The 25018-nt window shown below is 36.2% G+C and overlaps 1 protein-coding gene across 8 annotated transcripts in view; it reads right to left on the reverse strand.

Moving 5' to 3' along the window:
* The window catches only part of VPS13C (vacuolar protein sorting 13 homolog C), a 74623-nt gene that overhangs the window by 35208 nt on the left and 14397 nt on the right, over positions 1-25018 (reverse strand). For all 8 annotated transcript variants that reach the window (XR_011003856.1, XM_068204202.1, XM_068204207.1 and 5 more), the window contains 35 exons: positions 24727-24833; positions 23930-24101; positions 23402-23464; positions 22661-22796; positions 22015-22109; positions 21263-21405; positions 19898-20090; positions 19634-19748; positions 19164-19300; positions 18339-18465; positions 17616-17733; positions 17137-17266; positions 16768-16846; positions 15924-16063; positions 15220-15373; positions 14741-14817; positions 14516-14575; positions 13048-13201; positions 12775-12891; positions 11707-11810; positions 11240-11407; positions 10175-10479; positions 9778-9925; positions 8974-9082; positions 8386-8519; positions 7932-8088; positions 7213-7292; positions 6343-6402; positions 5111-5276; positions 4010-4126; positions 3388-3491; positions 2803-2970; positions 2063-2367; positions 1551-1695; positions 275-431 (listed from right to left, as the gene is read on the reverse strand). Coding sequence is in view for 7 of the 8 variants with exons in the window: in XM_068204202.1 (XP_068060303.1) it covers positions 275-431; positions 1551-1695; positions 2063-2367; positions 2803-2970; positions 3388-3491; positions 4010-4126; positions 5111-5276; positions 6343-6402; positions 7213-7292; positions 7932-8088; positions 8386-8519; positions 8974-9082; positions 9778-9925; positions 10175-10479; positions 11240-11407; positions 11707-11810; positions 12775-12891; positions 13048-13201; positions 14516-14575; positions 14741-14817; positions 15220-15373; positions 15924-16063; positions 16768-16846; positions 17137-17266; positions 17616-17733; positions 18339-18465; positions 19164-19300; positions 19634-19748; positions 19898-20090; positions 21263-21405; positions 22015-22109; positions 22661-22796; positions 23402-23464; positions 23930-24101; positions 24727-24833 (4744 nt within the window). In the remaining variant the exon portion in view is untranslated. The remainder of the gene's footprint in view (positions 1-274; positions 432-1550; positions 1696-2062; positions 2368-2802; positions 2971-3387; positions 3492-4009; positions 4127-5110; positions 5277-6342; positions 6403-7212; positions 7293-7931; positions 8089-8385; positions 8520-8973; positions 9083-9777; positions 9926-10174; positions 10480-11239; positions 11408-11706; positions 11811-12774; positions 12892-13047; positions 13202-14515; positions 14576-14740; positions 14818-15219; positions 15374-15923; positions 16064-16767; positions 16847-17136; positions 17267-17615; positions 17734-18338; positions 18466-19163; positions 19301-19633; positions 19749-19897; positions 20091-21262; positions 21406-22014; positions 22110-22660; positions 22797-23401; positions 23465-23929; positions 24102-24726; positions 24834-25018) is intronic.

The raw sequence follows: 25018 nt of genomic DNA on the forward strand, positions 1-25018 counted from the left end.
TTTCTTTTTTAACCACATGCAGTTAGAAGAGTGACTGACATAAACTGAAGAATACCGTCGTATGAGAAATTAATTACAAAAAACACATCACACAAACATCTGACCATCAGGAGCTCACACTCCATGTAAGTCCATACATTCTTATTTATAACTTTTCATGTATACAATATATTTGTAACAGTTAAAACAATTTGTAGGTCTTCAGAAAAATATGGTATTTGAACTTGCAAACAGCCCTCTGCCTACACATATTCAGCCTTTGAATTGAACATACCCTCAGAGCCACCAGATTCATGTGGAGCTTTCCCTTTTTTAGCTATCTGCATATCCTCAATATTCCCTTGCACAGTATTTGGCTGGGAAGAAGCCCCTCCAAGGTTTTCAAGTAAAATTTTCATGATAACAGTTAGGTCATCTTCACTGAGTGCAATCTGTAAAGTGATAAAACCACAAGCTCATTTTTGGTGACAACATTTCTTGCAACACAGTATGCAAGCATTGAGGAGAAACAATGGGCTGCTTCCAGCAGAAACAAAGTGGGTAGTCAAATTTATCCTCTCCAAAATAATCTAAATTATCTGCCCATTTCTCCTATATAATTTTTTACTTGTTATAAACAGGAGTTACAAGAAGAAATGATAGTTCATATGGTAAACACTGTCTAGACTTGTAAAGGATCTTTACCTATTAAAAATATGGGTAATTGATAAACATAAGCACTTCTCAACAATTCAGTAATCCAAAGTAATGACCTGAAAACATTAAAGTCAAGATTTGCATTGTATACACTAAAGCAACTGCCATTCAGTAGGCCTTCAAAGATTTATTGAATAAGTATCCAATCATAACATTACAGAATCACAAAAAAGAAAGCAGTACTAAGTGACAAGATGCAGTTACTTAGCCCACGGTACACAGTGTAAGAATATTTTTCCTACATTTGATTAATTTTGCTGGTACTCTTTTAAATCTCTTATTTCTCTGTGCTTCACCAGTGTGACACTTGGCCACAGCACAGATACAGGAATGAACAAGTAAAAGGGCTCAGGAACGAGGAAAAGGTGCCCCAGTTTGGTTTTACCCACTAAAATCCACATAGTTAATGCAGGAAAAGAAAAATAGAGCCCTCCCTCTGAAAGATAATTTTAAATTGTTGTGTATTAGAGATAACCTTTTCATTCTTAGTACATCTACTAAGCATTCAAATAACCTGAATGTTACAGATTAAACAACTAGAATTGTCAAATTTTATTTTTAAATGGTAACTCAACAAATAACCTCAAAGATTTTACTAGCAGTGGAGTCCATGTATAGCTCCAACGGACCTCCAGCCACATTTTATTCCATTTGCATGCAGTTACACCAAAACTATTCTTTATACAGTATCAAAATTCTAACAAATCTATAAACTGGATGATCCAGCTGGAAGTCTTTCAACATACTGTAAAGGACACAAAATGAAATGAGTTTACAAGCTCCTTAACTAAGCTGAGGACTACTCTGAGAACCTGTGTAACTTTTGATATAGTTTTAATTACTCATGATATTACCTGCATTGGTTTTAGGTCTCCTTTGATACCAATTGTTGGGCTTTTATGATACCATGTTGCTGCTAAATTTCTCTGGACCAGTAAAGTCAAACTCACAGGACACAGAATTTCAGAATCTGGTTGTGAATCTGTGGATATAATGCACCTAAAAAAGACAGTGGAAGTAACAGAGGGAAAATGTTGACTAGCTGCAGAAGACCAAATAATATCATATTAATCTAGCAAAATTACAGGCATAATTAATTTAAGAATAAGCTCATATGCACGTATGCACTCCAGATGAATTTGTGTTACTGTGCTATCATTCCTTTGTTTCCAAGAAGGTTTAGAGACTGAAGACCTGTGATTCTATCTAAAAGCACTCCTAAACTTAGCTTGGCAAGGTTACTTACTTGGTTTTACTATGTTCTCATTGCCTACCATGTTCAAATAAGAGAAAAATGCTGCATACAGAACACGGACACTTTTCCTTTACAAAGACACTTCAACTCAGGAAAAAGCTTCATGTTCACCTTGATAATTTCAAGTGAGTCAGCTGCACATCCATGTTGTCAATGACTGGAGGAAGAGGAGATTCTTCTGAAGACACCAGCTTGAATTCATTCTGAACTCTGATTAAGCCAAGATCAGCTACCAAAGCATTAGGGGAAACTGAAGATTCAGGGACAACTATGACTGGAGCTTTCAAGTTGACATCCATTAGGAGGCGGAAGCTCTTTTTAGCAAAGTCCTTCATGCTGGAAGCAGCCATTTCTGCTGCCTGCACAGTGACTGCAGTCAGGGCTGCCTGTGCCGCTTGGAAGTTGTTTAGGAAGTTCTATTCACAGGTAGGGAAAAAAGGAAAAAGTCCCATGAAAGCAAATAAGTGTCTCAAAAAAAGGCAAGCTCCAGGCAAAATGTAAATTTAAGAAAAATTAAGACCTTTGGTATAAATATGAAATTCCTAATTCAACCATACTCATTTCAAAAGAGAAAGACATTAAAATCATGAATAAGCTTACACGTTATTTAACTGTGTAATTTTTAAGATACTGTTAAAGCTATCAGCTCTATTCATTACTTCTTCTGTCATCATTCTCCTTAGCAATCTTCTCTAAAGCAGTGCAACTTAAGTGGTAACTCTTCAGCAAAATACTTCTATGTGCTTGCACATCAGCTCACCACCAGGTACAGGTCAAAAAGAGCTGATTGCATTTTATCTCATTAAAAAGAACTTTTAATGTCAAGAAAAGAACTTAAACGAATGTCTTACCAAGAGAGACATAAAGAACTTATGTAGGTAAATTATTTGGATGCAGCCCACTTTCAGAGACATTTTACCATCCACCCTTGACATATCAGCATAGGCTTCCCCTGCAGTGGCATCTGGATAAAGTGACATGTGAAATCTAAACACTTCATCTCCCATTATGGAGACAGCCTAGAAGATCAAGTCCACATGGTTAATACTACCAGGTATTTCTGAAACAAAAAGTATTTCCCCAAGAAGATCAATGGCAGCTTATGAGCAGTACTTGGACACGTGGTAGGCACAAAACAGAAATCACCTATTTCTTAGTACATGCCTCTTCTCACTTGCTTATCTATAGCCCATTTTATATTTAACCCCAGCTATTCAAAATTAAATATACCAGTGCAAACGTAATTAAAAAGAACTAAACATTAAATGGAAGAATGTTTTTTTTCTCTGAGGGGAAGGAAATTAACCAATAAATTTTGCTGAGTATTACATCATACATTGCATTCTATTACACAGCAAATTAAACTGCAGTGCTGTCACTAAATCACTTGAAAAACTGGGTCTCTTCAGCTGTTTACAATCTGCTCAACACATTACCTTTTTATGGATTGTTTTTGGATCAACATTTGTAATTACAATGTCCTCAAGTCTGGAGAACACTTTAATCTTTTTAGGCTTCATAGCCACAGATGCATCCATTCCTGAATGAAATAAAAGAAAGAAGGAAATAAATGCACTTCAACAAATTTCTAAGTAAACACTTCTGCTAAAAAGCAAACAAACAAACCAACCCCCAGAATTATTTACTACTGAATATAAAGAATAATAACAGCTTAGAATCCAGCCTTCTGCTATGTAACAATGAATGCTAAGCCTGAGAGAGAAGTCAGGGCCTTACTGCACATGACAAAGTTGCCAACATAACATGATTCCAAGAGTAGAATACAATTCCCCAACATTACCTAGGATTAAAAAAAAGCAGTCTGTGTCATCTAAAACACAGTGCCTTCACTTCTTTTAATTTTACTACACTTCGAAATTGTCTTTGTTTTCTGAGTCAAACATTTTTTTCCAGACCATTTCATACAATCAAAATATATTTAAACATGTTAGAGACATCTGCAGTGCACACACTGGCCTTTTAGAAGTGAATGGAGGGAAACAGCCTATTTCTGCCTACAGACAGCTTCATCTAATATTTAAATTAAAAACACCTCACCTTGTATTCTAATGTCTGCAATTCTACAGGTCTGATCACACACTGTAATACTGAATGCATTTAGCTTTGCAGTGAGTTTTAGTTCAGAGACATCATCATGGGCTGCATCACCAGACACTGGATAGGAAACACAAGAGACACACCAGGAGTTCAAGTATTACAAGCCCACTGTTTAAAACAAATATTAGACTAGTAGTTTTGTAAATAAAAGAACTATTCAAAAGCAACCTGCAGTCATTCCCTAAAAGATATGATAATCCTTAGTCAAAATGTGAAAAAAGTCATTTATTAACAGTTTCCTTCAGGCACACAAACCGTCACCAACCAACACAGGCAAAAAGCCATCAAAATGATGTCTTTTCTCCTCATTAATACCTACTTTTCGTGCATTAGTTGCTGAATGCAGTATACACTACATTATTTGAAACACTGTCTCAACACATGAGAAATGCTCCTCTCTGTGTCAAATAGCAAAGCCAATTTAGGCATATTAGCTACAGCAACACTGTACAAACACAAAACGTAACAGCCACTGGACTCAGTCCCAATAGTTTTAAGATTAGAAAACCTTGAATTTCACAAACAACGTTATAAGCACAAGAATCAACAACACAGGACCTGACGAAATATTCAGGGGCTTCCATGCAAAAGGTCTTACTATTTCAAGTTACTAAGACCCATACTTAAAATCAACACACCACCCCTTCAGTTCAGAATTTCCCTTTGCTTCCCCAGAGCAGTATTTATTTTCAGCAATGTAAGCACTCTTTAAAGCCTTCAGATTGCAAAGCTACATGGTTGTGACACTAAACTTTTGGCAAGGCTGCATACTGCAACATCATTTATTCACCTTTTATTATAAAAATCAGGCCACCACCCAGGGAAAAGTGATATTGAGTAAGGAGAAGTTGTAAGATTAAGCAACAGGAAAAATGTCTGCTGGGCTTTTTTAATGAGATTATTTTCTCCTCATTTACAGTTGTGTATGCTTTGTTTTACACCAAATAGACTGCAATGCTGTCATTGGAAATAATATCCTTTGAAACTGCAGGTGAGATTCCGTTAAACAACAGAAGTACAGCCCGTCTAATATGACACTACCTGCTCTAAGAGTACTTCCTTTTTCCTGTTCTTTCATTTGAGGCTTGTGGTCTGATGATTTATCAGTACTGGGAAGACCACCTGATGGAACACTGAAGGTGAGGAAACTCATGATGGAAAGCAAAGCCTCTGTGTGAAGTACTATATCCAAACAGGAAAAGATGACCTAAAACCAAGGCAAGGAGACAAAGTCATATTGTGATTGAGTAGCAGTTTATACCCTAACAACTCAGAGTTGCTGCCATAGAATCAAGGAAAAAAGCCTCTTGCTCAATTTCACAAGTATTTGACTCTTCTATCTCCATCCCCTTCAACTTCACAAGCTCCAGAAGAGATGAGGGAGCTAGGGAAGAGAAGCTTACAACAACTACAGAGGAACTGTTGGCCAATCTAAAAATTGATGCCTCATGTGGTCATGCCTCTTCAGGACACTCTCTTTAGTTCTGCTGCATTTCATTTCATTGCATTTCATTCAGCACTTTGATTGACAACTTCAGAACCACGTGTGAAGTTGTTTTAGGAGATATGGTACAACAACAGAAAAAAAACCCCTAAGATTCAAAATTTGCAATCAGAACAGGGAGTATATGAGCAGCAACTACTCCTGCCAGTATTACTTAGTGAAACCCAGCACCAGCCACTTATTTCACATAAGGCCCTCAAGAAGCAGCTTGACCCACCACTTTAAAATGTTTTAAAGGAAACATTTTAAAAGCAGAATGACATGCTTATTTCAGAAGTCACTGAAGCCATGGAAAATTACTCATTAATAGCTGCTTTCAGGAGAAGTAAAAGGACTAATTGCACTCAAGACCCCTGAGAATGCTGCTTGGACATTCCAGCTCACATCTCAATTTCACCGTTACTGTTACAAGCTCAGAAACACAAGGCTGTGGTTTAGCTCTCTGCCAAGTGTATCACTCCAGAAACAAAGCACGTGCTAACAGTTAAAATGTAAAAATGTATAGCAAAAAATGTATAGTTTTTAATTTTAAAAAATTATTACAATAAATACTTCCTTAAAAAAATCCTTTTTTTCTATCTGGATTTGTCTTTGAAGTAGTTAAATATAAAGCAGTAGGTTTTAATAATGAGAGTCAGGGCTTTGGTTTTGGGGTTGGTTTTGTTCCCTTATTTTTCCTCTTCAATGAGAAGAAAAAAGAGAGAAACTAACACTGCTGCTATGATTTGAAAAACTTAAAAAAACAAAATTAAGTACATCCAGTACTTACATTGATGTTTTGCTTGGTGCTTTGGTAAGTAGTAACAAAGTCTGGTCCATCAGGATCAGCCTAAAGGGGAAAAAAAAAGAAAAGGGATACTGTGAGTCTCTACTGAAATGGCCAATAATTAATAATAATTATGAATAATTTTATTAACTGAATTATTTGAATTTAGCCCACACGAAAGGATTATTCCAATTGCAAAAGAAAACATAGGAAAGTGATGAAGTCTGAACAAACAAGTTCTTCAAATAATGCACAAGCAAGATAACCAGAATGGTTTACTCACAATGCTCTGCTCAGAGACATTTCATAGCACATATTTTGTGAAAATTCAACTGGCTAGTTACAAAACTTTGTCTCATCTAGAATCTATTTAAACTGGATCAATTTATGCTTAACACTTTGCCAGTACAAATTAATCTATTTTTCACTACGTAAATGATGCCATTCCAGATAAGAGTATTGAGGAGCCCACTGGTTCTACAATCTGTCAGATTCCCAAATATTCATGCAATTTTTAAAGGCTTTTTTAAGCTACCAACATATCACTCTTCAAATGCCAGTTTTATCACCTGTAGGTTATCACTCTCCACTTGCACAGGCAAAGGCCATCACACCTGTTAAGTTTCACACAGGTACGCATTTGTGCTGTACACATAGAACACAAACAAATATTTGTCTTGCCAGTGATTTCAGTAATAACAGTGACTTATGAAGCAAGAACTATATGGAAGCAGTGGAGAATAAAATGAAATGTTAAACTGAAAAACAGGTATTTGGGAGAAGACCTTGGTAAGTTTTAGATACAAATCTACAGGCTAAGTATGGAAGCCTCACTTTATTCCCCATGTAATTTTACTGAAAATGTATTGAAACCTTAATATATTCCATTTTCAAAAGATGTTCATCTGTCTCACTTGAGGAATTAAGAATGCAAAGAGGATCTCCTTTTGAGTCTGCAAACAAAGAAATAAAAATGTGAAGTGTTTCCACTCAAGCTTTACTCCACCTATGCAATGTCTCCATGCTAATTCTCTATGACATACTAATTAGATACTATTCTTGCTGAAATAGTGAAAGTAAACAGCTATTTTAACGGAGAAGCTACACATGAAGCATTATTTTGTGAAATGTTATAGTCACTTCATTTTAAATTAAACAAGTAAAACTTACCTTTTTCTTGAAACAAGATTTAAAATGGAAAGTTTTTTGTATTCCTACCTTCATGTTTTCACACTCTGCTTTGGATAAACGGCTGTTTCAGTTATCACTTCACTGGCAGTTTGAACTGTTACTAGATTAGTCAAGTCTAGACTACTAGACTGGCATTTCCAGTGCTGCCAGAACTGGTCATAAAGCACAGAAAAGAAGCTCATCAAAACTCACTGAACAGATGGAATACTTCTCAGGAACACCATTCTTGCTTAAATACATTAACTCCAGCAATGGCAGTAAAACTTGGTACCAGGTAAAACAGATTCATGCTATCTAAATTGCCCTTTCCCCCACCATTATTGGTTACTATATGTTATCCTCTGGCTATAAATCCAGTTGCACACACTCTACTGACTGTATCAGTTCCCTAGAAGACTTACCATTTATTTCAGTGCATCTCATTGTAATTTTTTTCAGATATGCAGCTGCAGCCAATTCATGATTTCTAATTTTGGTTTTGGTCCCAAGCTGTAGCACAGTTAGAATATGCAATGGATATCTCTCCTTCTGAACCTGTTTCATCAAGGTTATTACAACCTTGAATATGGAAAGGGAAGTAAAGTTCAATATTTCAGTGAAGTTGTTCAGACATGCCTGGCAGTTATAAACAGGCTAAAATGTGAAACATAATATTAATCTAGACATTTTGCATTTTTATACACAGACCCTACAGGGCCAATTTGCTAAAGATTTCCCCTGGCCCTTGCTCTGGTTCCTCTTGTTTTCTTTTAGCTGCCAAGTCAAACTATTAAAATGGACTTTATAGCCCACTAGTTCTAAGAAGCAGATGAGTACTGGGTTCAGATTGAATAAGTTGTACAGATGGATACATACCTCTTTGATTTCAAAATTAAGCAGCATATTGATTACATCTTCATTTAACGTTAGTTTTCTCTTTTCAGACAGCATTCCTTCTGAAACACTCTTATCCTGAATCCAAACTGATCTCTCCAGTTCTTTCATTTTACCTGGAACATTCAATATATTGCTTAACGTTTGAAACTGCCACCATTTGTTTAGCTCAAGAAACACATCCAATTCTTTTATTCATTCAGATGGATTACATTCACCTAAGATAAGTCAGTAACAGTTCCGTAAGCAGAGCCTTTAACTTCAGAGCATGAAAAGGAAATAGAAACATGTTCTGGCAACAAGATGACTCTGACATCTCAATATCTTGCTTGGCAAGTTCCTTGACAACTTAGCTAACACAATTACCAAATTTTGTCTTGTAATGTTTCCAATATTTTGAAGTATCAAAGTATGAACACTGTGCATGCAAAACTAAAAAGAAGACTTTATCAGTTAGACTCAGCTTATTACCATACTCTCAGATCTAAACTTTCTTTCCAGATAATAAATGCTTTTCCTTACTCCTGAAAGCAAACACACTTAGTATTAATGACAAATTCTATCTCTGACCTTCCTTTTGCAGTACTGATTTTGCATCCTTTTGAGTTTCTTCTGCTTCACCCAGGTTTTCCGTCAACACTTTGAGACAGACGTTCAAATCCTCTTGACTTAACACAACCTAAAAAGTTTTGCAGATCACAATTCTCAGGAAAACACATTGTTCCTTGGACTTATCACATGCTGACAAAGGAGAACAATGTTTCCTAGCAAGAAAAGTGCATATTTACAACTAATTTGCCAGCAGAATCATCCCTTCAATAAAAAAATTAAATTCTTTCCACCACTTATTGTAAAAGTCTGAGGAGATTAATGGTTTTGACCTCCAGTGCTGTATCAATATACATTGCAGCATTTAATGTACCTATGCTTTTAACACATTCCTGTCAATGACATGCCCCTTCATGATATTTTCATTTCAGTTTCACCCAAGATGTCCCTGATACTTTCTTTCACAGTACATAAAATGCCACAAAAAACAAGTATCCCACTCAAGGGTGATGGGAAAGTAGGAAGCTGGAGTTACTAAAGCAAATGTTTGCATTAATTTAAACTCCTCTCAAGAAGAACCAGTTTCTAAAAAAGACAAAACTAAAACACATCAAAGAATTCTTCCTCAGAGAACTGGTCACAAAACCATTTATGTGATCCTTTCAAACCACTACATTCATCTAGGCAGGGTTAAATCCTATTACATTGCTGAAATCCACTCCACACCTACTAAAAATCTGCAGCTTGTTGCCCCTTTGTGCCCAGAAATAACATTAAGGGTTGCTCTCACACTAAGTATTATCACCACCTTCTCACAAGACTTACATTCATTGTATCCAGATACCCTGTGACCTCCAAGACTGGTAACTTGTGAAACCAAGCTGCAGAGAGATTTCGTTTCACAGAAAGGCTTAAATTAATAGGGTGAAGTATCTGAATATCTGGATGTGACAAATCTGTCTCCAAAGTGATCCTTGAAACACAGAAAGGAAAGAAAAGAAAAGAAAAGAAAAGAAAACAGTCGGGAAGTTGGAAGTCACAGGTTAGATTTTTGCAAATCTTAAAATTTCAAATGTAGCACCACTTTCCTAAGCAGAACAGTTTCTGATTTTATTATTGATCTAGCTGCTCTAAGATAAAAGGCATTTTACTACCAAATATTTAACACTAGCACCAACCACAGTTTCTAGGCAAGAACATTAATGTTCTACAGTCACCCTACCTCGACAGTTTCAGCTTTGTCAGCTGCACATCCATTTTGTCAATGACTGGAGGGAGTGAACTGTCTTCTGAGGACACCAAGACAAACTGATTCTGAACCTTAATCAAGCCAAGATCTATTACTATTGCATTGGGGGAAATGGAGGACTGGGGGATAACTATAACTGGTGCTTTCAAGTGAATGTCCATTGCAAGCCGAAAACTCCTTTGGGCCAGGTCTTTCACACTGGTAGCAGCCTTTTCTGCAGCCTGGACTGTAGCAGCACTCAGTGTCTCCTTGGCTGTCTGGAAGTTGTTCAAAAAGGTCTAGAAAAGCAGTTGATGAGAAAGGAGAAATATCTGTCAACAGTTTTTACTCTAGGTTACTTTCTCATTGTACATCATCATCCACCAATTATGCTGCCTACTCTGTTGAATTTTCCACAGGAAAAGACAACTGAGTACCTTCTGTCATGACCTCTAATGGAGGGTCAAAGAAGTACTAACCAGTGCAATCCAATTATTCTAAATTCATCTTTGTTTTTATTTCTTTCCTCTAGCTGCAAGACTCCTTAGCTCATTAGCTTTTAGGGACCCAATTTTGAAAGCCCTTCTTGCCCTCCCTGAATACTACTGAATTCCTATTAAAGAACCTATTGAATGAGAGAAAGCCCACTGGTGTTTTATTGAAAAAGCTATCATTAGGGTACTCAAACACACCGATATTTACACTGGTTAATTTGCAGGCACCATGACACTTACCTTGCAGAAACATTTGCCTCTAGTGTTAGCTCTGATATGTTTGCAATGAACTTTGAATTTTGCTAGGGTGGAAAGGACAACAAACATAAAACCCCCAAGCTACCTCAACAGCACCAAGTTTGTCTCTATTTCCAAAACTGGGAGTGGGAAGTGACCCAACTGAAATTTAAATCAGTTGCTTACCAAAGTTTTTAACAGTACACAGGAAAAATTAAACCCATCTCTTCTCTTTTAGAAACTGAAGCTGAACACTTGTACTGAGAGCACAGCCCAGAAGACTAATCTGAGAATGCTGCAGAAACATACAAAGGGAAATAAGACTCACCAGGAGAGACATGAGAAATTTGTGAAGGTACACCAGCTGGATGCAGCCCACTTTCAAACATACAGTTCCATCCACTTTTGACATGTCAGTGTAGGCTTCTCCCTCAGTAGCATGAGGATTTAATGTCAGATTGAAACTGAAAACTTCATCTCCCACTATAGACACAGCCTAGAAAGAGAGAAACAGCACCCACCAGCCATCAGCAGCTTCTACAAAGGTAATAACACAAAGAACAAATGATACCATCAGCCTATCAGACTACAAACTAGATTACTAGTTTTTCTAATCCTTTCAAACATCCATACTTGTAATATGAAAATTATTCTTTACAATGTATCTTATTTGAAAGTACTTATTCATGACACATCAAATACTTTTAGAAAAGTGGAGTGTGTAATACATTTAACTTTTATACACATCAAACTAACCAAGAATCAAGTAAAAGTTAAAATCTGGTAGTTGAGTACTTTTTTATGAAGGGTCCTTGGATCAACATCTGTGACAACTATGTCCTTAAGTCGGGCAAAGAATACAGTGTGGCTTGGCTGAAGGCAAAGAGATGAGTCAAGACCTGCAAAGTACAAAAATAGAAACAGTCTTGCACAGCAGAAGTAACAGTGATTTTCAGGGTGAGGACACCAGCAGAGGAAGTGAGGAAAAGTTACTAAGTTACTTAAAGAATGACTGCACTACAGCTTCAACGAAAACAAACTGGAAATACTTCTAATACAAATACTGTCTCAAAAACAATCATGTCTGGAAATAACTGAGCTACTATTCACAGAAAAAGACTCAATCAATCATCCACTTCTTAATATGCAAGCTATTGAGTGAATGCATTGAGATTTTCTATCAGGAAAGATGTTACTATACTGAACTATTTTAATCCAATATTTTTGCATACACAATCTTGTGTGGGTACATTATATGATTTAGAGATGGGCACAAGTGAAAGACTTTTGAACTGCACTATTATTCTTGGCTATCACACATTCTTAAGTATTCATAAGAGAGTGTTACCAACTATGAGGATGGCAGTTAAAGCCAGACAGAAGTGAAACTCCCCCAAAGAATTATTGGTAGCCCTTCCAAGGGGCAAAACCAATCAAGCAAACAAAACCAAAACAAGGAACCCAAACAAACCCCTAGGGTTAAAAACTAAAGAAAACAATTTGAAGGGGTTTTCTTATCCTACATTATTATTTATCCTAAATAACATTACGGTATACCATAAAAATATCCAACACTTAGTCCAACATGAAAAGTCACCCACAATCAAGCTCCCTCAAAGGATGAACCTAATTATTTAAGTAATAACATAGCACATCTTTCTAGCTGGAGGCCAAAACATTATGACAGATTTGAAGGCTGACTTTGAAAATGGGACAACAAGCCATTCTTGCACAGATAACAATAAATAAACAAATAAATAAAAACAGATGCTACATATTTACACCATTTTTTTAGTCCAATGATTAGCAATTGCTTTGAAATTAGATTACCAGAGCAGTTACTTCTAATAAAGAATTCAATACCTTGTATCTTGATCTCTGCAATGTTCTTTTTTTCATCACAAATATTTAAACAAAAGGCATCCAGCTTGGCAAAAAGCTTGAAGTCAAACACATCCTTATCCTTGGAAGGTTTAGACACTAGAAATAAGAGAAGGTGGGATTTTTAAGGCACCTATAACTCATATTTTCACTTTCATCTTTGTTTCTACAAAGCTAATTGTGTTTCTCTGGATTTGCTTTGCCAGTATTCAAAACATCCTTCTAGAACCATCATTTGGATAATCACAACTGTACCTTTCTTCAATCTAGAGTCATCTTCTTGCTTTTTTTCTTTGGATGGTGTCTCTCCACTTCTTTCACTGCCTGATGGACTAACAGCTGTTAGAAAACTGACAGCAGACATAAGGGCCTCTGTATGCAACAGGAGGTCAAGTGATGAAAAAGTTACCTGTTGAAAACATGAGAGTGCATATGATCAGTTACTTAGAAATGTCAGAGTCTGACTGAGGTGCAAAAGCACCCAGTGCAACAGAACCATTCCTTGCAAACAGAAAAGCTGCATGTGTGGCCAGCAACAGATCATAAAGGAAAAAGCTTTCTGTAAAGCAGAAAGGAGTTAAACTTAGAAAGTAAGGCAACCAAGCAACAACCCAGCTCTCAGAGCTGTAACTGCTAACCTATAACCTCCTCAGTACAAAAACAAGCGATGCAAAATTGATTTTTTCAAACACAGCCTTGGGCTTGAATGCTCCTGCAGTAACAGTACTATGGCAGGTGGCTAACATGTAGGTATTTTGAATATTCCTCAATAATTCCACTAAAGAGTCTAAAAGGTAAATAAGTGCCTGCTATGTAGTTTAATAAAAGTTGTCCACTTAAATGGGATTGGAACTGGAAATAGAGCCCAAATGCAATTCTTCCAGGCACAGAAGTCCCATTGAAGAGCTGCAAGGCAACAGCAGCTCCAGATGATGTACAGAAAATTCAGTTCTCTTGACATTAACACTAGCCCATAGTATGAAGACAGGTAACTCAGCAGCACTGAACTCTCATCTCCTGCTGCAGCTTCAGGGAAAAAAGCTTTTGCTTTTTGGCAAAAGGATTTCAGTAACTAAAGCTCTCAGATGAAATCTATGGACACTCTAAAACTATTACATAACAAGTGAAGTATTTCAGTCTTCACACTAAAATAAGGCAGGAAAAATAATGTCATAAAGGTATAAAGAAGAGAAATGACCTATCACAAAAAACACCATCCTTTGTACTTTATTTCAAGAATGCCTCCAGTCACTCTTTTTTCCTTAGACTAAAATCTGGCTCAAAGACACCATTAGTAAAAAAAAAAGCCCACACACTCAGACATGGATTTAGACACCTTATAAAAGATAGCCAACAGAGTGCTGAATATACATGGCACTCACAACAGAGTGCTGATTATTTGACAGAAAAGAGAAAGACTTTGTGACTCCACTATAGTTTCCCATACTGGGGCCCTGAATGTCATGATCCCTGATGCATGAGAACGTTCATTCTTACAGCGGTTTGAATTTAATCCACATGAGCTAGACAGACACTTTTTCAGAAGTTCAACAGACAAAAATTCTGTTCTTAAGTGGTATAAAAATTTTCAAGGACGTTTTAACTCCTGAAATCTCCTGCTGGAAGGCAGGAAAACAGGAAAGCAAAACACTTCTTAATAATTCCTCTGTTCTGAGCAAACAAACCAAAAGAAAATAAGCAAAAAAAATCTGTAAACACTCACTTGAATCATCTGTTCAGTGTTGTTAAAAACTGTCTGAAACTGTGGCCCGTTTCTGTCAGCCTGAAAATAATGATTTGCATGAAGGTTAATATTAATTCCAACCAGTCACTGTCCTCTTCAAGAGATACAGAATAATCCACCTGGCTCCGAATAGTAGGTTTAGGACTAGCTATTAAGAATGCATAGAAATGCTTTAAAAATAATTTTAAAAAGCTTTATGTATACCTTGATATATTCCACCTTCAGAAGGTCTAAGCCAGGCTTGTCTGAAGAACTAATTAGATGAATGGGTGCTTTTTTACCTGTAAAACACCACATGAGATAAACAAGAATTAGGATAATTTCTGTTCTTTCAGAAAAACAAACAATTTTTGCCTTGAAGGTAGGGATTAAATTTCAGTACCATTTGCTAAAATACATTGCACCACAAAATATGAATCACTAGTTTCTCTTTGCTAAGTCCAAAATGGCAAATCCCTTCTCCATCCAAAGACTGAGCTTTAAGCCATTTATCTATCCCATAAGCATTATGGTAAGAGTTTAGAGCTTATCAACTGTATCAATGGCACAAGCACTGCAATGGACAGCTGCACATTAACTGGGAAACTGAAATAACATTTGTATTTCAGAGAGCACAAGGCACAGGAGAGCTCCAACTAACTGCTACACACTCAGAAGTCCAATTCTCTGCCACTGCTTATTACCTCCAATTCCATAGTAATCCAAGCTTATTTTCTTCAAATAAGATACAGCTGCTAAATTATAGGTTTTGACAGTAGCTTCTGTCCCAAGATGCATTACATCAAATACAAGTACTGTTTCCTCAATTTTCTTTTGTCTGGTGAGTTCTACTAAAACCTGGATAAACAAGAAATGCAGTTATGCCATCTTTTCAAATGCAGTATTCTCACCATTTGAGCCAACAACAAAAGTGCAAGATTAATGCCCTCCCTGCTTTGTTGGAAGCACTGTTTTTATTACAGATTTTAGAGTATATAATAGAAAGAAGCAGTGATTGATGGTGAAAGATGTAAATACAAAAAATATTTGGGGATTTTCTCTTTGCAAGAGACCTGCCAGGGACTGACTTTGTTTCTCCAGTACAAAATTCCCACTCCCTACCCCCTAATTATGAGTTGGTACTAATTTTTTCTAGTAAAAATACTCCAATAATGGACTTTTTTCTTTTTTTTTTAAACATCTGTGTGTATGCATCATGGTTTTTTTATATGCATCCCATACAGACAAGAAATACCTCATATGCATAGAAATATGTACGTGTGTACATGAGGGTTTTTTGTTTGGTGATTATGTTTCTGCATCCACGAATCTGGAGAATACTGGTAAAAGAATATTGGATTTTTTTTAAGTATTCTTTAGGCAGGAGAAAACAGAATTAGATACCTACTTCTTTAATTTCAAACTTGAGGTGAAGATCTGTCAGTTCCTCCTGAGCAGGCTCCTCTTTTGTTATTTCTTCTCCTTTAATTACTGAACTGTCAGTTGGTTCAGAGCCTTCCTCAAAATCAAAATATTCTTCTTCAGAGTCTACAGAAGCGAAATGACTTTGTCAGTAAACTTTTTCCAGAAACAGGGCTAAATATCCCACCCGCTCTTTCTCATTCCAATTGCATTTTTAACAGCATGATCACTTTAAATCTAACTTGACAAAATATACTTTAGATCTATAGTGCTCTCTTACCCACTGGATGAGAAGTGAACAAAATTAAAGCCCTATTAAAGATAGTACTAGAGTCTAAAGGCATCATTAGACTTTCAAGAACACAAAGAACAATAAGAGAAGCTCCAGGAACAAGTGTCCGGGTTCCACTATAGGAAATTTTTCTCTACAACAGCCATGAAAATAAATGCTCAAATCCAGAGTCAAAACAGTAATTTCTCAGTAATGTGTTATTCTAGTTCTGCCTTTTCAGAAAATTGAGAGCTTTGCTAATGCAAAAGAGTCAGGATAACCTAATACAGTATTTACAGTTCACTTTAAGAGGTTGCTTATGCATAATACTAATTTTTTTTAAAAAGCAGGTTTGCTTTTTAGAAAAAGCAAGTTTATTCATCTGAGGTAACATCAGCATCTTAATCAAATCTCCTTATGCACTTGAGGGTAGATACGACCCACCATGCTCATCTCTGCTATCCTTACATGTTTTAACATCAATAACAGCACAAAAATATTACCTATTCCCTAAGTTATGGCCTGCTACCTTTACAAAGACACATCTGTAGCTTCTTACCTGACACTATTTCTGCTAACAACTGGGGTGTACTAAGCAACCCTTTACCAACAACTGGAATTGTGGGAATGGCTGGCACCTGGAGGGAAGGAAAAGAGAAAAATAACCAACACAGTATTTTAAAGTATCTATAACTTGGTATGTTCATATTTTTTACTGATGATCAATGTTCCACAATGCCTTCCCCACATTGTTTGGCAAGGTCAGGTCTGCCAATACTTATATTGAAACCAGCAGGACAATGACATAGGCTCCACCATTGCTTGAGGAAGCCCAGAATGTTCTGATGGTAAGTCAGTGAAGACACTAGTGATGTTTTTTTGCTTGTTTGGGTTTTCTTTAAAGATTTCTTAGTTGTAGTCAGCTTACCTTTGTGCTTGGAACTGACATAGATGACTTCTGAGGCAGTGGAATGCTATCAATCAGATCAGAGATTGCCTTGATTTTCTGGTCAGAGAGCCTGACATGCACCAAAGGAAGTCCTCCTGATACTTTAAACCTTTATTAAAAAAAACAGAAACAACTGATTAAACTCCTATACAAAAAGGAACCAATTCCTCATTTAAATCTGAACAATATGGATACTCCTATATAAAGATCACATCAGAGTAAAGCCAGGGATTCTGCATTAAAACAGGGCTTGGACTTAAGCAGTAGTTAGTAACCAGCAAAGGCTTCAGGGAACCACCACCCAAAAAGAGATTTTGCCAAGAGTAGTAACCTATTTCAGTTTCTTAGTTAATGCCTTCAAATTACAAAGTGCAAATGAACCTTTAGGGAAAGGACAGCTTTCTTTTCTCTAAGTGCCAAGTAATTCTAAATGAGTATTTTCAACATTAATATATTACTTTGCCATCCTGGAATCTCTTTCCACCATTGATTTTGCCAGCTGTACATGAATATCCATAGGCTGCAAAATGTGCAAAGTTGATGGATGTTGAAAACGAGCCTTCTTCCAGTCTTCACCTGAAAATGTCCAGTAAATTTAGATGAAAAAAACCATCATTTGCTAATTGCTTTAATTAAGGCATCATTAAAGTAATCAAATGGAATCGCTAGGAGGGTAAAAAACCCACTCACCAACTAAAGCAACCTAAAACAACTTAGGTCAAGTATTTTAAGAGCTTTTAATCCCATTTGTGAACACTACTGCCTTAGCAACATTAAACTCATTTCTACTAAAAGATGTATCTACATTGACCCCAGAAAAACAAATGGATAGACAGATAAAAGACAGAACAGCAACCTAGCATTCTACTGATTACATGAAATTAAGTGTAAGTGAAGAACTAAGGCCAATTTTAGGTTTTCCTGTATATGATGGAAAACATAACAGTTCCTTTTATTTACATTCATTGCTACCATTGAAGCAATGCACAGATCAAAACAAAAAATGAGCAGAAACTAACCAATTTTTTCAAAGTTTGGCACCCAAGGTGTACTATAACCTATCTCTTCGTTACCTACTGATTTTAGTGTGTCTTTTTTTCTTTAAAAAACATATTTATTTATTACAGGTAGGTAGTCTTTGACAATCATTTGCATAAAGAGCAGCTATGTTGCTTTGTTACCTGTTCTTCCAAAAAGAAGTTGCACATTTTTAATTTTCACATCAAATTTGTCATAAGCTTTGTCCATAATCTCTTCTAATGATGAAAAGTTAGAAGCTTCATTACTGCCTTCATTTATGCTGTTCAGCTAAACACAAAGCAAACAAAATGAATTTAAATCTTTAAAACAGATATGTGCTATTCATTCTAGTTAAGATGAAAAGATGATTCATAGGGGTTAATAATTGACATTTGGACTGTTACAGAGAAATATATTAAATCCCTTGACATTTCACTTAATCTTGCTAAGTTGATTTTTTTTTTGTTGTTACTTCTATCAAACCACTTAATTCAAGCTATTCAAATTTTTTTTCACTAATCTATAATTTTACTTATGGAATACAACTAAAATACATATTTAATCAGTCATTAAATCAAGCTAAGTGAATACAATCTTTCCATTTCATAGAAACAAGGGAATTAATTTTCAAACTTCAAGAGAAAAATTATATTCTCTTTTATTAATAAAAGGCTATAATTTTACAAGACAGGAAACAAAAGTTCATGTATTCTGCTGAAGAAATGAAAGATACTCAATGATAAGTTATTACAATCATGATTATAACATGAACATATTTCCTGGGGAGGATTAACTAGTCAAAGATATCTTAACAACTCTGATCAAACTGCTGACCCAAATCTGTTGGGTTAGAAATATGATAAGTTAAAAATACGTTGACACAGACGTTCACCCTGCCTTCTGAAAGCAAGATGCTTCCAGATGACAGCTACATTAAAAGAGAATATTTGCTTTCCCGGAGCTTATAAGAGATGTCATTTATATACCTGAAATGTACCAAAGTCCAAAATCAGCAAATCTGAATTTTCATGGTAGAAACCAGTCCGTGGAACCACAAGGTAGGAAGGTTTCAGATTAATCTTCAAGTCAAGGACTTTCCGCATTTCGATAATATGAGCTAATCCTTAAAAAAAAAGGAAAGGCCATGGAAATGTAAATGCTATTCACAAGGAAAAACAATTGTGACAGCATACAAAAAGATGTTATCTGCAAGATAAAGCCTCCTGAATCAAGACTTTCATAGCATTCTATTGATTTCTTACTAAACTCAATGCTCCTTCCCACAAAATATTTACTAAATCTCCAAGCAACCAAGTGGGAAGAAATTACCTCTATCCCAGCAGAAATGAGGGCACCAACTCAAGAAAAAAGCCCCATCAACATAAGCCAAGTATTTGGGTAATCAAATGGAAACATTTTAAGGGTTCACCATCACTGAGATGTATTACTATCTTACCTGTAGCAGTTCTTTCCTTGATTTCTTCCAGTTTCATTAATGTGGCTGTTGTTAATCTTTCAAGATCCATTCCCTTACTTGTCTGAAAGAATTCTACCATCGCATTTATTGTTCTCTTAAAAAAAAATACAAGAACTAGCATTATATAGCATTATACATATAAGTCACTCAACAAAAACTCAAAATCAGATCTGGACAGAGCCAAGAGATTAAGAGCAGGGAAAGAGGTCTCAGAAACACCTGAGAGTTTTTCTTACTACTCACTGCATCATATTTTACTTCCACAGGCTGTGATTCAATAGTAAGGCTCTGGTCAGCTGTACTGTCCTCTGGGTTAACATCAAACTCAATCTTAAGCAGAGAAGATTTGCTATCCCCTATGGATGCCACAAGAGATGGTACGATGTTTTCCTGTCTCAGGCCTGTAACATACCAGTTTTCAAGCTTTGCTTCAACCCTAAAGAAGACAAATAGTTAAAAATACTTAATTGGGCAAGCATTAGAATCAGTTGCAAGAGAAAAGGCAGAATATTTATGTTACATAAATGAAATGCATAGGAATGTTTACTACTGTGTGTGGATGTAAAAAGCAGTTATAGACTTCTTTTGGTGCAAATGGGAATTCTGTACTGAGAACTGCTCTGACAATAGTGTTAAGTAGAGTCTGTAGGAAAACACCATTGAAGGAAGCCATTGAACACCACCAAACCACACCACCTTCACTCGTCCTTAGAAGTACCTATTACATAAGAAACTGCTTTTCAGGTCCTATGCCTCCACCATTAAAATCCCTGACTTTGGGAGGCAACATACATGGCCATAATCAGTGTCATATGCCTGGCTCTGTTGAGATAACTGAACTACATTTTTTTTTTTCAGAAACATAACACTTATAAGACTATCTGTTCTACTGCTTCAGTCTTGAAAACTAAATTTTATGGCATGCATTTATGTAAAATAATGTTAAAGCTCTTTGTTTCTGTGCAGCATTCAAGCTGCACCTTGAAAATTCCCCAGAACAGTTTTCAGCAAAAATATTTCAAGACTCAGTGGCTGAGCTGGTGGTCTTATGTATGAAGCCTGAACTGAGGAACTGCAAATGAAAGCAAAAAGTTCACAGATTCATTTTCCAGACAATCTTATGGCAATCTTATGCACTGACTGTGTAATCCAATGATTTTTGTTCAATATTTCTGGTGTGCCCTCTCTTAAAACACAGGAAGGTCTCAGTATCTTATGCTCCAGCTGATTTTACACCTACAGCACAAACACATAATTTCTCATTTCTGTAGGCAGTGAGTAACACATTCACTAGCTTGGCTGTAGTGTGCTGGCCACACCCTTTAACATGGCTTAGCTATCACTTCCCAAAAGTCATATTCAGCACTTCAACACCTATATTCAAGAAAAAGGTTTCCATTGTTCATGAAAAGTAGCAGACAGCATTCCCTTCTTCCTTCCATTCTATGTTATTCACCACATTATATTATTTGCCACAGAGTACAATTAAAGAATGCCAACAAATTTACAAGGCAATATACAACAAGCACCACCCAAGAAAAGAAGCTAGGGAGTGGGGTGGGGAGGGGCAGAGATGTTTCTACAAAGAGAAAATACCAATCCAATTACTTAATGGCTTGTGCTCCTGGGCGCTGTGATATTTTGGTACTCAGATCAATTATCTGTACTTTTAGAGTTTCTGCCACATTCTTGTCTTCTTTAATTGTAAGAGAAGTGCTTAACAGCTTCAGTGTCACAACATGGGCAACATACTAGTGAGAAGAACAGAGGAAACTGAAATTAGTCATCCCAATATGAAAAACGTTGTACAACTCCTCATTTTTACAAATTAAAATGTCTTTCTAAGCTTTTCCAGTCAACTAAGATTAGAAACTCTTCTCTATGCAGAAAGCAAAGTGCAGATTCTTTACTTTATTCAGTGTTTACCAATCATTTCTTTAACGTAAAATAGTGTAGTTCAACAAATGCAGAGCAAATACAGTCTCACTCTTTTCAGCATTAAGGAAATTCTTTTAAAACCCTGAAGCAAGCATAGCTAAACTACATTCAGTAGAGGACTCACTAGATCAACCAAAATCATTATAATCCCATTAAATAACTACATTTCAGAAGATATAGCTTGTATGCCTTTATTGTTATTACTGCTAAATGTCAAATCTTGGCCTTGCCAAGAGACGGTTCTGACTTCCCAATATATGTACCATTTTATGACTGCATAAATCAGCAACTTCAGAAGGCTCAAATAATATTTCCTACCTGAATTTGAAGCCTTCATCTTTCTTCAAGGTAATGAGAGAGCTGAAGGCATCTTTAATTTGTTATGTGGTTTGTTTTTTTAAACCAACCCATAGGTTGCTTACCTGCTTCGGTAATGAAAGGTGATGGGAGCTGTCACTATATCCAATAGCAGTATAAAGTTTAGCTTTCTCCTCTGGTGTCATTAGTTCATCAAGAGCTAAAAAACAAAAATCCATACAACTTGCACCTTAGTAAGTAACAATTACCACCTGTCCTCGTATTTGCCTCCTACTACTTCAGCTGTGGTGATACAGTCCACTGATTCTTCATATTGCACTAAATTCCAGATTGCAAAATAATTCACAAAAGAGTCTTCATACATATGGAGGTACATATGTAGCACAGAAATCAATTTTATTTTTATTACAGAAGTATCCATAGCCCCTCATGATGACAATAGATTTCAGGAATTTTAGTAGATCAAACCTCTGATCCAGACAGCAAATCACCAGAAACAGAGTAGTCCAACTGTTGCCAGTTATCACTATAGCTGTAAGTGCCATGTTTTTCTCCTCACCAAGGTTCTGAAAAGCTTATGGCCAATTTAGAAGAATGCCTTATTTGCCAGCTCAATATTCAGTAAGAGGTGCCATAAAATGCACTGGTTATGCCATACCCTCTCCTGCATAGTAGGAAGCAAAAACACTGTATTCTTTTTAATGTATAAAAATACGTACAATCTCTCTAGTGCATTACAATTACACTTACTTTCAGGTACAGGTGATTCTTCATCTTCTTTAATCCTAGATTCTCTTTTACCCCAGAAACCACTAAACCATCCTCCACTTTTTTTCTCTGCTTCAGTGCTTTTCTTCTTCAATAATTTTTGTCCTGATCTTATTGTCTACAAACCAAAAATTAAAACAAATTGGACAAAATACATAATGCATAGTATTGCCAGTTTTTTGTAAATAATCCATATATGTGTGCATGTTGAACATGCATTTAACTGAGGGAGAGCAACACCACACCATAAGGAATTCAGAGCTCTTTGACTCACTAGGCAGAAGCAAAAAGAGGATCAGGGTGAGTGACATGTCTCTGTGTATCTGTGCATGCACAGACACAAGCACACCTTATTTTTACTTTGGACAGTTTTTTCTACGCATTTCACCAGCTTTTAGACTACAAAAAGGTAGGAACCATGCAAAATGACAGTATTTAAGAGAGTACAAAAAGCATTTGCATTCCTTAAATCTAGTAGATTTCTTAACCTAGTAGTAACAAATCTGAGGATAAATCCTGTACCATTTAAAAATTTTGAATTTGTTTTTGAACTGGTTTTCAGTTTGGAAATTATTCTACTCTTGTCCCGGAAGGATAGGAAACTTGTCTTCCAACCTATGTATCCTATCATACACATCAGCACAATTTTTAAAATAATACTATCATGACAAAACCATCCTATATGAAGTGCTACAATGTTACTGAACAGAAATGACTCCTTACCTCAACTTGTGCTTGTTGTCTTGCTAAGATTGTATTGAAGACGTCAAGCTTTCTTTCTAGGTCCTACAAAAATGTATGGTCAAATTATTTGCTGCTAAAACATATTTAGGAAAGGCTCTCCACTATAAACTTTCTACAAGCTCCTTCATATTTACACTCCAATTGATTTCTAGCTCTGCTCATTTCTATCACAGGTATATCCCAGCCCCAGATGCAAAGTTCACTAGAAGACAAAATTAATGTTAGGCAGTCTAGTTTTTTTTCTTAACTAGATTAGTCTTGCACTTCATTAAAAGTATCCATGCTCATTCATCCTCAACCAAAGATAGATTGTTTCTAATGGCTCTTTACTAGTATTTTATTTTGTTTTCCACAATAGGTTACACAGAACTTCGGATTAAGAAGGTATTTTCACAGACCTCTTGTGTTCTTGTAAAACCATCAACCTGGATTACTCTCAATTATAGATAAAGAATTATTTCTTAGAGGGACCAAAAGATAATTCCTCTAAAGAGAAAAGACTCATACCTGGATTTGCCTCTGTGTTTCTTCTGACAGTTTACTCTGTGTTAGCTTGCTCTTGTACACATTTTTGTAGCTCTTCAGAAGCTGCCTGTGCTGTTTTATGTTACTCCATGACCACATTCGAGTACGTCTTCTGATGTGAACTTCAAGAACACTGTTACCTGCATATTTCCACCTACAATAATTTCATATTTGTGAACAACTTCCCATTTCATTTGTGCATGACAACTTAAAGGTTGCAGAGGTAGTTTATTAGTATGCAAACACTTTGTTTACCACTTGAGATTTGAGTAACTCAGCTTATAAAATTTTTATGTTTTCAACATCACTTTTGAAAAATGGACAGAGGGCTTACATTTAATGCATGAAGAGCTACAAACCTTCATTATTGAGTTCTACATGTTTGCAAATTTGGGCTGTTACAGCACTTTGATAATCATTAGCAGTTAGTACTTTGAAAAAAGCCAACAAAAATCGTATCAGTTCAAATCTACAGCTGACATACATGTTTCCCTTGTATAACATTTGCAAAGTTTCTTCTTTAGCCTTTCTAAAATTACATTTTAACCTCTAGTGAGACCACTGGCATTTTGTTCAAATTTTGGGGACTTCCGCTTATCAAGTGAGATTTTCATCAACTGGATCTTTTATCACTTGAATGTAAGGGCTAAGCAAAGCTCTGTGGAAGTTATATCAGCATGGGATCTAGTTTTAAAACTACTTTTAACCATGAAGCAGAATGAAGAGACTGGAGAAGACTCCAGCATCTTCCAAAGAAGGCATGAATGTACATAGCTTACCATTCCCTGGCATTTTTATGGAGAGATACATTTGGCCTAAATCTTCTGTACGGTGCATTGCGAACCATGTAATCTATGGACTCCAGCAGGTCTATCATGCTGAGGTACTAAACACAGGAAAACAAGTTTCTTAGCAGAGGTTCAAGTTTTGCTTGCAGGCAGTGCTTGAACTGCATGTATACCATGGCCTTCAGTATTCCTCACACTACACAGAAATTTAAGTCCATGCATCTTCATTAGTACCTGAAAGTGGATCAACTGCACCCATTCTTCTCAAAGGACACCACTTTGA

The sequence above is a fragment of the Anomalospiza imberbis genome, chromosome 13 (genome assembly GCF_031753505.1).
Source record: "Anomalospiza imberbis isolate Cuckoo-Finch-1a 21T00152 chromosome 13, ASM3175350v1, whole genome shotgun sequence".
Lineage (NCBI taxonomy): Eukaryota > Metazoa > Chordata > Aves > Passeriformes > Viduidae > Anomalospiza > Anomalospiza imberbis.